The sequence below is a fragment of the Acanthopagrus latus genome, chromosome 18, assembly GCF_904848185.1.
Source record: "Acanthopagrus latus isolate v.2019 chromosome 18, fAcaLat1.1, whole genome shotgun sequence".
Taxonomy (NCBI): domain Eukaryota; kingdom Metazoa; phylum Chordata; class Actinopteri; order Spariformes; family Sparidae; genus Acanthopagrus; species Acanthopagrus latus.
This window is the reverse complement of record NC_051056.1, coordinates 768,094-781,847: the sequence shown is the minus strand read 5'-3', so window position 1 is coordinate 781,847 and position 13,754 is coordinate 768,094. Positions and strand designations below refer to the sequence as shown.

The 13,754-nt window shown below is 40.3% G+C and overlaps 1 protein-coding gene across 6 annotated transcripts; it reads left to right on the top strand.

Annotated features, from left to right (window-relative positions):
• The first annotated feature begins 3,582 nt into the window (after positions 1-3,582).
• Positions 3,583-11,492, top strand: rnf4 (ring finger protein 4). 6 transcript variants are annotated; one of them, XM_037077742.1, is made up of 9 exons: positions 3,647-3,733; positions 3,827-3,876; positions 4,402-4,426; positions 5,250-5,445; positions 5,527-5,606; positions 9,694-9,706; positions 9,809-9,929; positions 10,039-10,090; positions 10,174-11,492. In XM_037077742.1, exons 1-9 carry the CDS (start codon positions 3,662-3,664, stop codon positions 10,321-10,323), a joined length of 759 nt encoding a protein of 252 aa, XP_036933637.1. In that variant the 5' UTR covers positions 3,647-3,661; the 3' UTR covers positions 10,324-11,492. The 6 variants fall into 6 exon arrangements, with proteins under 6 accessions (XP_036933639.1, XP_036933641.1, XP_036933637.1 ...); XM_037077743.1 differs by having other exon boundaries at positions 9,779-9,929; positions 10,230-11,492; XM_037077741.1 differs by having other exon boundaries at positions 9,779-9,929.
• The last annotated feature ends 2,262 nt before the right edge of the window (positions 11,493-13,754 follow it).

Below are 13,754 nucleotides of genomic sequence, written 5' to 3'. Positions count from 1 at the left end.
TCAAAATGTCACTTACAAAGTATATCTGTTGACCAAAGTAACAGCCTGTTCACCGTCGGAAAAAGTTCCAGAGGATTGAGTGTTCCAGTGCATGTGCAGCGCAAGACATGGGGACAGCAACATGTGATGAGATGTGAGATGGATGTTTGTTTTTTTACTTTGGAATATTTGGCGATGGAACACAATAAAATGTTTGTCACAAAAGAGTCCAAATCAAGTTATTAATGTTGCCAGTATGATGGTGTAATGTTGTGTTTAACTGTATTCCAGAAATAAAATAGAATTAATAGAATGCTGACAATAGGAAAGTCTAATTATTACAGTCATTTAATAGTTACACATGAAAATGAACACATCTCCAGACCCAGGAACTCCCCGTTCAGTTGCAGTCTCACTTGTCTGGGGCCACTGTGTTGCTCATGATGCCTCTTCATACATGAAGATCCCTGGTAGGTGAGGAGATGACCAGTAGGACTTATGATTTTAGCTAAGCTTCGCTACTATGCTTTGAACAAACAGTGTGTGGGTAGTCTGTACTGTGTTTAATGAAGGCATCCTCTGGTGGACAGGCTTGGCTTTATATGAAAGACAGGGAGACCATGACACCTTTCTGCAAACAAGATCCTGTATAATATCTATATAATTTAGCCCAATATAGCCCTTACACTGTATTACTACCAATGATTTACAGTGTTCTAACTTGAATGATATGTGTAAACAGCCCCCCATACACACACACACACGCACACACACACACACACACACACACACCTACACACACACACACACATTTATTCATGTTTAATAACCGTAATAGTAATATTTACAATCAAAATTAATTGTGAATTGATGAAATATTAATACAAAATCATATTGCCATATGCTAGTGTGATAGTAAGTATGACATTTGTTTTGACCGTTTTATTAATTCTCTAGTTTGAGAATTCAGTTTATTTAATCTTAGTTTTTCTTAAGTCCAATTGTGCATGTGTGTGAGAGTGAGTGAAGCCCCCTACCACCACCGCCACCACACAAACATGATATTCACATTTGTATTCATAATGTTGATACTGAAGCTAAATCCATGAAATGTTAACATTATAACTTAGTGATTATAGGCTTCTTAATAACTTGTGAGTAAAGTCGTGGCAAGACAAATAACTAATCAATTCCACTGTTACAATAAACAGGTAACTGCACAAAATGCTTCTATTTATGTTTTGTGTAAACCATACAGTCTATGGTGTAAACGTACGTGTTTTTTAGCTTTTATTTTGGTGATTAACTAACTTCCGCTTCAGACTTCCGGTATGGATTTGACACATGGCGGCTTTTATGTTGGTTTTATTTGTGGCCGGGGTCGTCACGGAAAGAGAAAATTTCAGATTTTTTTTTTTTTAGTCTCTCTCACTCTGTCAGTTGGTCTCCTGCACTCTGCTGCGTGAACATTCCGCCATACAAATTCATTGAAGACCCTGAATTTTTCCAAAATTACTCACCATCGTTAAAGGCTCAGCATTCAAAAACTATTAAAAAAAAAGTTCAAGTACAACTTTAATAGACAAGACTTGTTCCTACATTTTAAAGTTTGAATGGTGTTTCTAGGTGAATGTATGCCAGAGCAGGAGATGTTTGAAAAATGTTGCAGATTTGCGGCATTTTTGACCTCGTCCCATTCATTTCTTATGGGAAATTTTTCACAGTTTTTTGCAATTTACGTCGCGAAAAATTAATATTCTGTGGAACTGTCTCCTCTGTATCATGTCTCTTGTAAGATGGTGATATCAGTGTCTTTTACTTCCCTAGTAAAGTCTGGATTGAGAGGCTGCGATGCCCGCTTCTGCCTGCCCCAGCCAGCCCCCAGGGCCTGGATCTTAGCCAGCAGTTCCCCTTCACTTATTTCATAATCTAAAGGATTTTGGTTGTCTTCAGTGATTGATTCAAGGATGTCTAGTTTGTGGAGCAGAGTCAACCACTTTTCATTAGCTGAGTTTGAATTGTAGTACTCAGATTTTTTTCAGATTGGATAGAAACGCTGTGCTGTAAAATATGGAGTTAAAAGCCCGAACAGCCTGGTTCAGGCCATCGTTACTGTGGGGATATGAGGTGGTGATAAAATGGTGTAACTGACATTGGATTGTTGAATGACCGATGGCTCTCTGGTAGTCATCCTTACTATTACTTGTCCATCTATAATACATATATATATTATATATTATATATTATATATTTATATATATATTGTTTGGAGGGGTTGAGTTTACTGGGCTGTGCTACATGGGGGTCAGTTGGTGTCTTCCTAATGTATAGGGTGATTTTGCTGTGATCAGATAAGGGTGTTAGGGGCTGACAGTGAATGCTCTTTCACTGAAGGGCTCCAGGTCTGTAAGACAATAGTCCACGGTGCTGTTGCCAAGAGGAGAGCTGTGAGTGTAGAGACCAAAGGAGTCTCCTCGAAGCAGACCGTTGATGTACAGACCCAGTGTGCAACATAACCGCGGCAGTTGCTGCCCATTTCTGTTGACGGTTTGTCAAAGTTTTTCCTGTTTCAGTGTGAAGGAGAGGGGATGTTGATCTGGCCAGGTATATGTTTGTCTCCCTGTGCACTGATCAGATCTGGTTCTGTGCCTCTTCCGGCGTAAAGGTCACCACAGATCAGCACATTTCCTTGTGTCTGGTAGGAGCTGATCTCATCTTCAAGGATGGGGAAGCTGTTTTCATTATAATAAGGGGACTCTGATGGGGGGATATAGGCTGTACACATGAATATGTCTCTGTGTGTGGAGACCACCTCTTTTTTTATTTTGATCCAAATTGAAAAATCTCCTTTTTTGAGTAATTCGATTTAGTGTGTGAGGTTCGTCTTGTACCAGATCAACAGCCCTCCTGAATCTCTGCCTTGGCTTAGACTTTTCAGTTTGGTAGATGGGAAAATGATTTATCTATAACCTAAAGGACAGCCAGTGGGCATGTCTCCTCTATTCCAAGTCTCCTGCAAAACAATGATATCTGAATCCTTTACCTCTTTCTTAAAGTCTTAAGGTCAAAAGCAGAAGACCTCAGACCCTGGATGTTCCAACATGAGATTAGAAAAGATTTAGATGTCATTAGGTTTAAAACTCAACATGTAGCATTCTGGGTTAAAATGAGATAAACCTTAACGGTGTAGGAATTACAACAGTTTCTATATATGGTTCCCATTTTTTAAGGGACCAAAAGTAATGGGACAAATTAAAAAATCATAAATCAACCTTTCAGTGTTTAATACTTGGTTGCAAATCCTTTGCAGTCAATTAAAGCCTGAAGTCTGGAAGGCATTTTACCTTCAGTTTGGTCTTCAGCAAGTGAAATGCGTTCTCAATCGGATTCAGGTCAGGTGATTGAATACATATACATATATACATAGATATATGTAACAACAGTATATATATATATATATATATATATATATATATATATATATATATATATATATATATATATATATATATATATATATGTGTGTGTGTGTGTGTGTGTGTGTGTGTATATGTATATATATATATGTATGTATACACACACACACACACACACACACACACACACACACACACACACACACACACACACACACACACACACACACACTTTAGTTCACAATATGCGACAGCAGGAAGCGGTAATGATGCTGAACTCTGGTAACCAACTTTCATCAGAGAAGAAGAAGCAGAAGAAGAAGCTCACGAAACAGACGGTAGAAGCTAACATTAGCATCAGCTGTTAAAGAGTAAACGACCCAGTTATTTTGATATTATTGTAATGTTTAAAGATTTTAACTTTAATGTAGATACTGAACTATCCCGCTGGTAACTGCTTACAGAAGATAAAACACAGACGGTGAGCGAAGACTGCTAACTGATGCTAACAGCGTACACTGTTACCGGTGTTGTGTTAAAACCGACCCTCTTTGTAAACTTTGACACCTGAGCTGAAGTTACCCCGAACCTCCAACCAGTCAGCTCCAACTAGAAGTCCTCCAACTTGTTTTATTTTATAAGACAACGTTAACCATCAGAGAGCCGCGCTACAGGAAACACACTATGAAGGGGAACACATTTTAACATAAACACCTGCTACAGTCGCCTGCTAGCTAACTGAATGCTAACGGCTGTGGAAACAGTTAACGTCAGTGTGAAATACTGTCAACTTTTATTACGACGGAATTTGTAACTAGCTAATGGTGACATTAATTGATTATCATCATGCGAATAGAACAATCAAACTTGTTGATGCTAAACGAAGCATCAGATGTGTTGATGCTAACAGAAGCATCAGTGTGTGTTGATGCTAACAGAAGCGTCAGTGTGGGTTGATGCTCCATCTGTTGATGTTCCTCATTAACTGTGTGTGTTTCCTCTGCAGTGTCTTCAGTGACATGAGCAGCTCTGTAAGTCGTCTTCTTCTTCTTCTTCTTCTCCTCTTTAGCAGACGGCTGTTTGCAAGATGTTTTCTGCTGATAAAGGTCTTTAGTCAAGATCTGACCTGAGATCAGTCCTCTCAAATATCTCACTGATTCTTCTTCAGACGTTAGGACAAACTGCAGAGACAGAATAATGACATTACGATGACACCATGTTTCATCAATACATGTGTCACGATTTTGTAAATCCATGATTCAACTGCACTGACACTTGTGTTTGTTAGACAATGACATCAGTAAAGATCAACAGATTTAAGACCTGACAAACTCTTTTACAAAGATAGAAGTATTTTGTAACAATAGCTTGACTTAATCCTGGTGACTTTTGACAAGTTCAAATAACATTAACCAAAAATAAAGATTCCAGAGTTCAATAACAAACACCAGCAAAAAGACAGGAATTCAGTTAAGTTTCGGGAATAGGTCTTCACAAACAAATCAAGAAAAGATCTGATACTGCCGGCTGACACTAAGCTAGCTATGGTGAATCTGAAGTGTTGTGATACTGGAATTTCAAACATTGATACAATACTTTGACAGAAATTGATATTCTGTACTGTGATCAGTACCTCAGGGTGAAACCATTGAAGGCCTGACATTGTATTCATTTAAACAGACGTGTACTGTGTGTGGAAAAACATCCCATTTAATTATCTTCTGGAGGTGGCGGGGCTGAATAAGCACTGCAGTGAATGTCAAATAAGATACTGATTGATGAACAGAAGGCACTCTATGAAGCCCCACCCACTACTGTGATGTAATAAGTGTCTGTTGTGATGTGTGTGTTCAGGCTCAGAGGAAGAGGAGGACCACAGGCAGTCCTCTTGTTTCCAGACCCAGTTCCAAGACCAGCAGAAAGGCTAACACTAACAGAGCAGCTACCACTAGCAGAGTGGCTAACAGGACAGCTAACATTAGCAGGACATCAGATGGTGACTTTGCCCCCCCTACAGAGACCATTGATGTGATGGACAACACTGAGGACAGTCAGTACTGATCAGTGTACTCTGTTATTGATGTAGCATCTTCACACCTGATCAGTGATCAATAACGATGTGTGTGTTCAGGTGTGGAGGAGGTGGTGGATCTGACCTGTGAGGGCTCAGAAGCTGCTGTGGTCGACCTGACCAATAACGACTCAGTGCTGGTAAACACACACACACACACACACACACACACACACACACACACCCCTCAAAAAATTATTAGAATATCATGAAAAAGTTCAATATCATTTGTCACTCATTTCAGAAAGTGACACCCATAGATTATATAGATTCATTACACAGAGTGAAATATTTCAGGCCTTTATTTCTTGCAATTTTGATGATTATGGCTTTCAGATAATGAAAACCCAAAATTCAGTGACTCGGAAAGTTTGAATATTTCATAAGATAAAAGAAAAAGGATATTTTAAACAAATGTCAGGCTTCTGAAAAGTATGTTCATTTCTAAGCACTCAATACTTGGTTGACTGACTTCAGCCTTAGGCCCAAAAAAAAAAAAAAAGTTTGGTTCCTCTTGGTTGTCAGTTGATGTCATGGGTAGGAGGGGAATTTATTTTATTTTATTATTTTATTTTATTTTTCCAGTGGCAGCGACTGATATGTAAAAAGCTGCTAGCTGCTATGCAAGCAACCATTGCTATGTTGTTACATAGTCATAAATATGGACATGACATCTACACATGGAGATAATATCAACATTACGTCTGCACTGCTCGATCGTTGCTTTTTGTAAACAAAACAAAGCAACAAGAAAAAAGTGTTCACTATAGTGGGATCTCAGCCTGCGGTAGCCTAAAGGATTTTCCAGAAATAAACAGAGGTGAGTGGCTGCCTGCGGAAATATAAACTTAATACAGTTTTTCCACACTATTTGAGTTAAACATGCACTGTGGTGTCTTGTTTAGGAACCAACTCACATTCGATAGGTCTTGGAATTATTCTCAAAAAGTGGTTAGAATTACGGGGGATGGATGTGGTGGTGGTGTTTAAAAAAATAAAATAAATAAATAAATGGGGGTGGGGGTATGTAACGCTGTTACTGTGATGATAAATAACACTTAAATATTGAATCTGTGTCTATAATAACCACACCCTAACATGTAAATGTGACATCTGTCTTGGTTAATTTAATTTGATTCTAAATATGGACAACTGACTGCATAATATATGAATCAGAAACAGAAATACTTTATTGATCCACGATGAGAAATTGCAGCGTTACAGCTGCTCCCATTCAAAGTCAAGAATATTCAGAAGAATAATATTAGTAGTAGTAGTAGTAGTAGTAGTAGTAGTAGTAGTAGTAATAATAATAATAATGATAACAATAACAATAATAATGATAATAAACTATATATATGGTGCATATTTATGATAGAAGCCTACTGCAACTTTACTTTTATTTTACCATTAAATGTCGTTGTATATATTATCATATTTTATAATGTTTATCACTTCACTGCTAACAGCAAAGAGAGCTGCTCACTGCCAGTTGCAGCTTCTTATCTTGATCGGCAGACTTTGTAAATTTTTTGTCATGATTGTTATTATTAGTACTTAAATGATCAAAAATCACAGTTACATGTCAGGATTTAGTTATTATACACAGATTCAATATTTAACTGCCATGTATCATCACAGTAACAGTGTTACATACATTGGCAGCTGTAAACACATAAAAACATAATAATCAGTTTGGTGCCGACCTGTATACTGGAACATATAAGGAGTAGCTAATGTTTATAATCTTCAGAAACGTTACAGACATTGTTTTTGTTTCCTATCTGTTTCCTGAATATATCCATACGAGTGTGAATGTGTAAATGAGACATTAACCTTTGGCACTTTGTAGAAGGAGCTTTATGAAGTTCACTCCATTGACTCTTATCAGTTCATGCGGCAGAGCTGCTGGCGATGTATCGCAGCCGCGGGCCAACCTGCTCAGTGAGGCGTCTTTGTCTATGTGGATCTGTGCAGGTGTCCAGAGCATGTGAGCGGAGCTGGGAAGCGAGAATTTCTGCTTCCCGCTTATGTGAGTGTTCGCTGCTTCGCTCTATCGCTCAAAGTTATACCAGACAGCTCCGCTCAAAGTCTGCTCTCGGCTGACATAAAATTTCATTTAGCTCCAGTGAAATTGCTCCATGCTCGCTCAAATTTAAAAGAGGGAGCAATTCCTGACGTTTTCCACCGAATTAGCCTGGGACACACTGCCCGATGTGGCCTAAACTGACGTGCAGTGGCTTTGTTGCTGGAGAGAGCCTGTTGATTGAAACCCTTTTCAGTTTGTAAAGAACAGTAGATTGTTTTGGGCTGTCACCTCGTCCTCTTTCTTTGTTCTGTCTGTTTGAGCCAGTGGATGGCCTTGTATTGCCAGTGGTATCGGAATGGAACCATCACTCTGGCCTTTGGATTAAAACCCGCTCTGCGCTCTGACTATATTTCGCTCGCTCTGCACTCTGCTCACATGCCCTTCCGGTGTTTATGAACCTAGCTAGTTCCCGCCTCATCAACACGAGCTGAACAATAAATCTAACACAGAAAGAGAAGCGGGACTTAAGGCAGAACAGCCAATTTTCAGCCAGTCAGACCCAAAGCCTGTGTCATGTTTGAAGCAGCAACGGGAGAGTGAGGGGGAGAGGAAGCAGCCGCAGCAAGAGCAGACACAGAGCGGCCAGAGAAACTGAGCGACTGTAGTGAGCCGTTTGTGCAAAACTGCAGAAAAAGTGTGGGTGTTGAACCGTCTCATAACCGTATCAAGCTCATAAAATGATTTGGGTCACACATAAATTTACAGGGTTGGTCGGACACCGGAACCAAACGAAATTTTTTTTAGGCCTTAGTCCACTTCTTGTGAAGCTCCCCCAAATTCTTGAATGGATTTTGCTTGACAGTCTTCTCAAGGCTGCGGTTATCCCTTTTGCTGGTGCAACTTTTCCTTCCACACTTTTTTCCTTCCACTCAGCTTTCTGTGAATATGCTTGGATACAGCACTCTATAACAACCAGCTTCTTCAGCAATTACCTTTTGTGGCTTATCCTCTTTGTGGAGGGTGTCAGTAACCGTTTTTATACTGGGCAATAAGCCGCCAACTGGCCATCCTTTTTGCAGGTAGGCCTGTTTAGTCCAATAATTTGCTGGAGGGTACACTTGTGTCCGCCTCTATTGCTATCTAAATCTGAGACGTCAGTGTGCTGGCAATTGTGCGAGATGGCCAGAGGTGTCAATGACGTGCACTGTTGTGCAACCCACAGCCGGGGAGTTTTAAAACCAGGAAACAGCTGATCACAGCATTCAGTTCATCACTTCATCTGCGGTTGTCAAGATAAGCAACTGGAAAGCAGCTGAGATCCGGGAGATGCTAGCATTTCCTCGGTCTCTGTAGCTGTTGTGTCCGCTTGTTGTATAGCGGCAAGCTACCAACAGTCGCTACTTTCAAATTAAAAGCCCCCTGCTAAGAACCCAATTCTAAACTCCAGTGGGCTCTTAAAGCTCTTATTTTGAAGACAAATTGATTGTCACTGTTCACTGCCCAACTTCGTGCTTTACTTCGTGCTTCACATGTTTACACCTACCCCATTGGCGGCCAAGTGGCGCTTTTGGAAAAGGAGGAATATTATGCCTCCCTTTTAGAAAGACAAGGTGGCAGATTGCCACCTTTACCTTGGAGCAAATGTGCTGCCTTTTCTATCTAAAAAGGGCTAGTGACTGTCTTCTGGACATCTGTCTAGTCAGCAGTCTTCCCCATGATTGTGTAGCCTACTGAACCAGACTGAGAGACGATTTAAAGGCTCAGGAAACCTTTGCAGGTGTTTTGAGTTAATTAGCTGATTAGGGTACGACACCATGACTTTCCAATATTGTACTTTTTCACAATATTATAATTTTCTGAGACATTGAATTTTGGGTTTTCATTATCTGAAAGCCATAATCATTAAAATTGCAAGAAATAAAGGCTTGAAATATTGCACTCTATGTGTAATGAATATAATATATGGGTTTCACTTTCTGAAATTAGTGACAAAAAATATTGAACTTTTTCATGATATTTGAATTTTTTGAGATGTACATGTATACACATACGCTCACAACCGCCCACCCCCGCCCCCACCACCAATACCACACACACACACACACACACAGACTGGCTGTTGGGTTGTGTGTTCAAACTAAGTGTCTTCATCTGTTGTTTTTCTTGTGTTTTCTTCTTCTACTGCTGTGACGATCCAGCTGGTGGATGAAGGTAAATCTTTATTCTATCAGTGTTTCAGTTGACAAGTCGACATGTTTAAATAAAGTTTAACCGAAGGAACAGTCCAATGTCTGTCTGGGTGTCCTCCGTCAGGTCCTCAGAACAGGAGAGTCACCACAGGTGAGAGTTATATCGTCAGCAGTGATGAAGATGACACGCCCCCTGCCCTAAATGGTGCAATCATGTCGTCCCTACACGCCAACAGCTCCTCCAGGTATTAGACTGATCTACCTGATCCCTGCTTACATGTTCTTTAACACCTCTCCAAGTGATAGACTGATCCCTGCTCACAGTAGAAACCAGTCTATCTCTCTGTGTTTCAGGTCGACACCAGGGACGATCAGCTGTCCCGTCTGTCTGGACTCATACTCTGAGGTGAGACTCAAACACACCTGTCGCACACCTGTACAGCAGGTTCCGCTTGGGTTCTGATTGGCTGACTGCACTTTGCTCCACAGATCGTAGAGAGCGGTCGATTGGTTGTATCCACTAAATGTGGTCATGTGTTCTGCAGCCAGTGTCTGAGAGATGCTCTGACATCATCACACACCTGTCCTACCTGCAGGAAGAGACTGACCCACCGCCAGTACCACCCCCTCTACGTCTGATGTCACTCTGACATCATCACACACACAAAGTGACACATCGTATCAGGAGGATCTTTGCTGCTGAATTTATTTTTACTCAGAAAGACTTGGTGTCAGAGCTGTTTAATTATAGAATCATTACTGATCGATTATTGATGGATGTATATTGATTATATAGACTATATTTGATATTGTTTTTTCTTTAATTCTCAGCCCAGATTTCTGTTTTCCTTTGTGTCTGATTGTATCTTCTGAGCTGGACTTTATTTTCTAGCGTGGCTGATTAAATGTGTCAAGTAGAAATAAATTCTATTGTTAATTTCTGTTTGTGCGCGCACGCTCTATGATGTGTGTGTTTTCTTGAACTTTGACTCAGTGGATCGATGAACTAGCTGCTTGGTTTCCTCTCAGTGCCTGATTGATGATTAGAGCTGATAAGTGGCTGAATTAATCATGATGTTTATGAAGTGATAAACAGATAATTTCTGTATAATTCTATGAGATTTTATTGTTGTTGTGGAAACCAAACGCTACATTTTCCCCATGAAGAGAAACGTCAGAGACAAAGTTATCACCACAATGGAAACTTGTTGTCAGCGTGGGAGGTTTGTAACCAGGTGACAAACGTGACAAAACAGTAACTACATCTGTTTGTGTATATTATGAGAAAAGTTCACATTATTAAATCTTGTGGTGTGAATCAACCAATCTGAGCACTCGCTGTGCTCCTTCCAAGAAGCAGGGCTTTATACAGCTTTATTGATAAAACAGCTTCAGAGAATACTTGAAACACGATGAGAGGGGAGAAACGCTGCACCAGGACTCTAACCTGGAGCGACTGCAGAGCCTCTGTACACAAGACACTGTTCTACCAACTGAGCTAATGGGTGCCATAATGATGCAATTGTGATGATGTGATGGTGACTAAGATGATGGCTATGAAGAAGATGATGTTAAACTGTCAGAACGTGTTGAACCTGTGAAACCGTCTCAGAGAAAACACTGATCTGAGTGCTGCTGTAAAGTGTTAGTAGTTAATATCATGCTACACTAATTAGCACGCAGATAATGTAGCCTTGATTAAATGTTTGTTCTTGTCTTCACTGAACTGTCAGCCATGTGGCACTAAATGTGTTTTGAAGGAAAGCTTGAACTGTGTCAAGTGTGGAAATTAAATAGTTATGAATTGAGGTTTCAGGAAGTCTCCTCGCCTCAGGTGTTGTTTCCAATTGCTGTTTTTTCCAATTGCTGACTGGTTTTATCAAGATACTTAACAGAGTTCACAAAACCAAACACCCAAACTGCAAAATACTTAATATATCCTGCAAAATGAAGCACTGCAACCAAAACTACATGTAGCATTATCAAAATCAAACTTTTGCACCAGATGGCACACACTTCGTAATACCAGATTTTTGTCTAACCAACTACACATTGTTGGGCATAATGAAAAGCACTCTCATCTTTAGTGAGCTTCGCCATAATACTAACATAGTTGAAATTGTGGAGAATTCTTCAGATCGTTCACATGCACAGAAATATTTGTAGATACACACATTTTTATTTTTATTTTTTTCACTAAACAAGTCAGTGCACAGCAGATATGTTTACATTGGAGTGGACAAAAATATGTTCACAAAACAGTAAACTGAAAAAGAAGATTGCAGAAAAAAAAAGTGTCTCGCAGTCGTAGTGTCAGCCCATGGTTGATGACAAGATCAACTAAGGTTACTCTGATTTCATTTTAAAGTTGTTGTCTTCTTTGGCCATGATCTCCTCTACCAGCTCTGCCCCTACCTCTTACTCTTCCTACCCCTCTTATTCTCACCCTCCCTCTTCCTCTCCCTCTCCCTCTCCCATTGTTGTTGTAAAAAAGGTGCTCACTGTGGTCTTTTAGTGCTTACTTCCTGATTGAAGTGGTAACAATTAAAAATTGTTTGGCCAAGTGGCACATATAGTGGCCAATGAGCCCATGTAGTGTCTTTTTGAATGGCAGTGGTAAAATGGCAAGCATGTCAGATTGTTGTGTCTTATGCAGAGAACCGTGTTCAGTGCATTTAAAAAGTGACATTTTGAACTGCAAAATGTGTGTAAAGCAGAAAATGAGTTTAAAGTTTTGGAGACTTGAGAAGAGGTTTTGATCTCTGTGTCAGTTTAAATATTTCTGCTATGCATGTCACTTTTGATGCTTCAGTGGTTTTCCTCATGGAGAGTCAATGAAAATGGTTTATTTGTGGAAGCTCTTCAGCTCAGTCGTTGGGCTTTAACTCAAATGAGGTGTCAAACTCAAAACTCACACAAATACAATTACAGTTATGTTTGGGTCTATAAAGGCACCAGCGTTATTTGTGACAGCAAATTCTGATTTAGTCTTAGTCTTTTGAATAACACACCATAGAATAACTTAGTTTTAGTCATATTTTAGTCATCTGAAATCTTTTAGTCTAGTTTTAGTTGACTCAGGGGCTGTCCTAGACCAAGATATAGAATAAATATAATGTCAATGTAATGTTATTGTGTGACTGCAACATAAAGCAGAACCTGATATTTTTTTAAAGAGAACATCCTTGAGCCAACTTAGATGGATAAAACGTTCAGAGGTGCAATCAAGATGAACAGCTTGCACTCACCTGAACATCCAGGCTCAGTGGTTAGAGGCAGGGTGAGGTTGGCAGGAAGAGCAGCATGCTCTTGTAGTGCCTCCTCTGGTGGCTGTAGGTCTATCCAGGCTCAGGTGCACATCATGCTTTATGCTCATTTTTCAGAGCTTTACATATCTTTTATGAGAGCATGTTCGGTAGAATTTTAAAGGGTAGAGTCATAGCTTTAATTTAAACAGATTATGGGCCTGTCTAAAAAATACAAAGGTCACATGGGTTCTTTAAACTGTCAGGGTATAAACCCTGGCTTTGCTCTCCTATGTATTAGCCCCTCATAAAGAGGACTAATGCTTCTGACCTATCTCATTTATCTTCTTCTTTAAATTAAAGCTCACCTTTTGTTCCCTTTATCTTGCCTCCTCTTTAACTGTGTTTGGGTCCACCTCTCCTTTCCATGTTTTCCCCTTTAAACTCCTAACCTGACAGAATGACCGGACCATATAAAATGGACCAAGCAGTTAATGGCTTGGAGATAATCCGCTGGTACCCGGACTGTGTCACAAACCCCACCAGCAGGGCTAGGCAGATTGCTGCAAGCAAACTTTTCTTTCAAGCCCATGACTCAGCCCATGCCTCAGCTCCAGCCTCAGCTCATGCCACAGCCGAAGTGTCTCCTTTCTGGGGAACCCGGCTGGCCTACAAAGTGCCCCCACCGAGACAGCGACGAGCCCGTCCACGTCCTGGCTCCCTGAAGTCAGGCTCAGGGGCCTAAGCCCATGCCTCAGCCACAGCCGAGCTCCCAGCTCAGACCTAAGCCACAGCCGAGCTCCCAGCCCAGGCTTCAGCCACAGC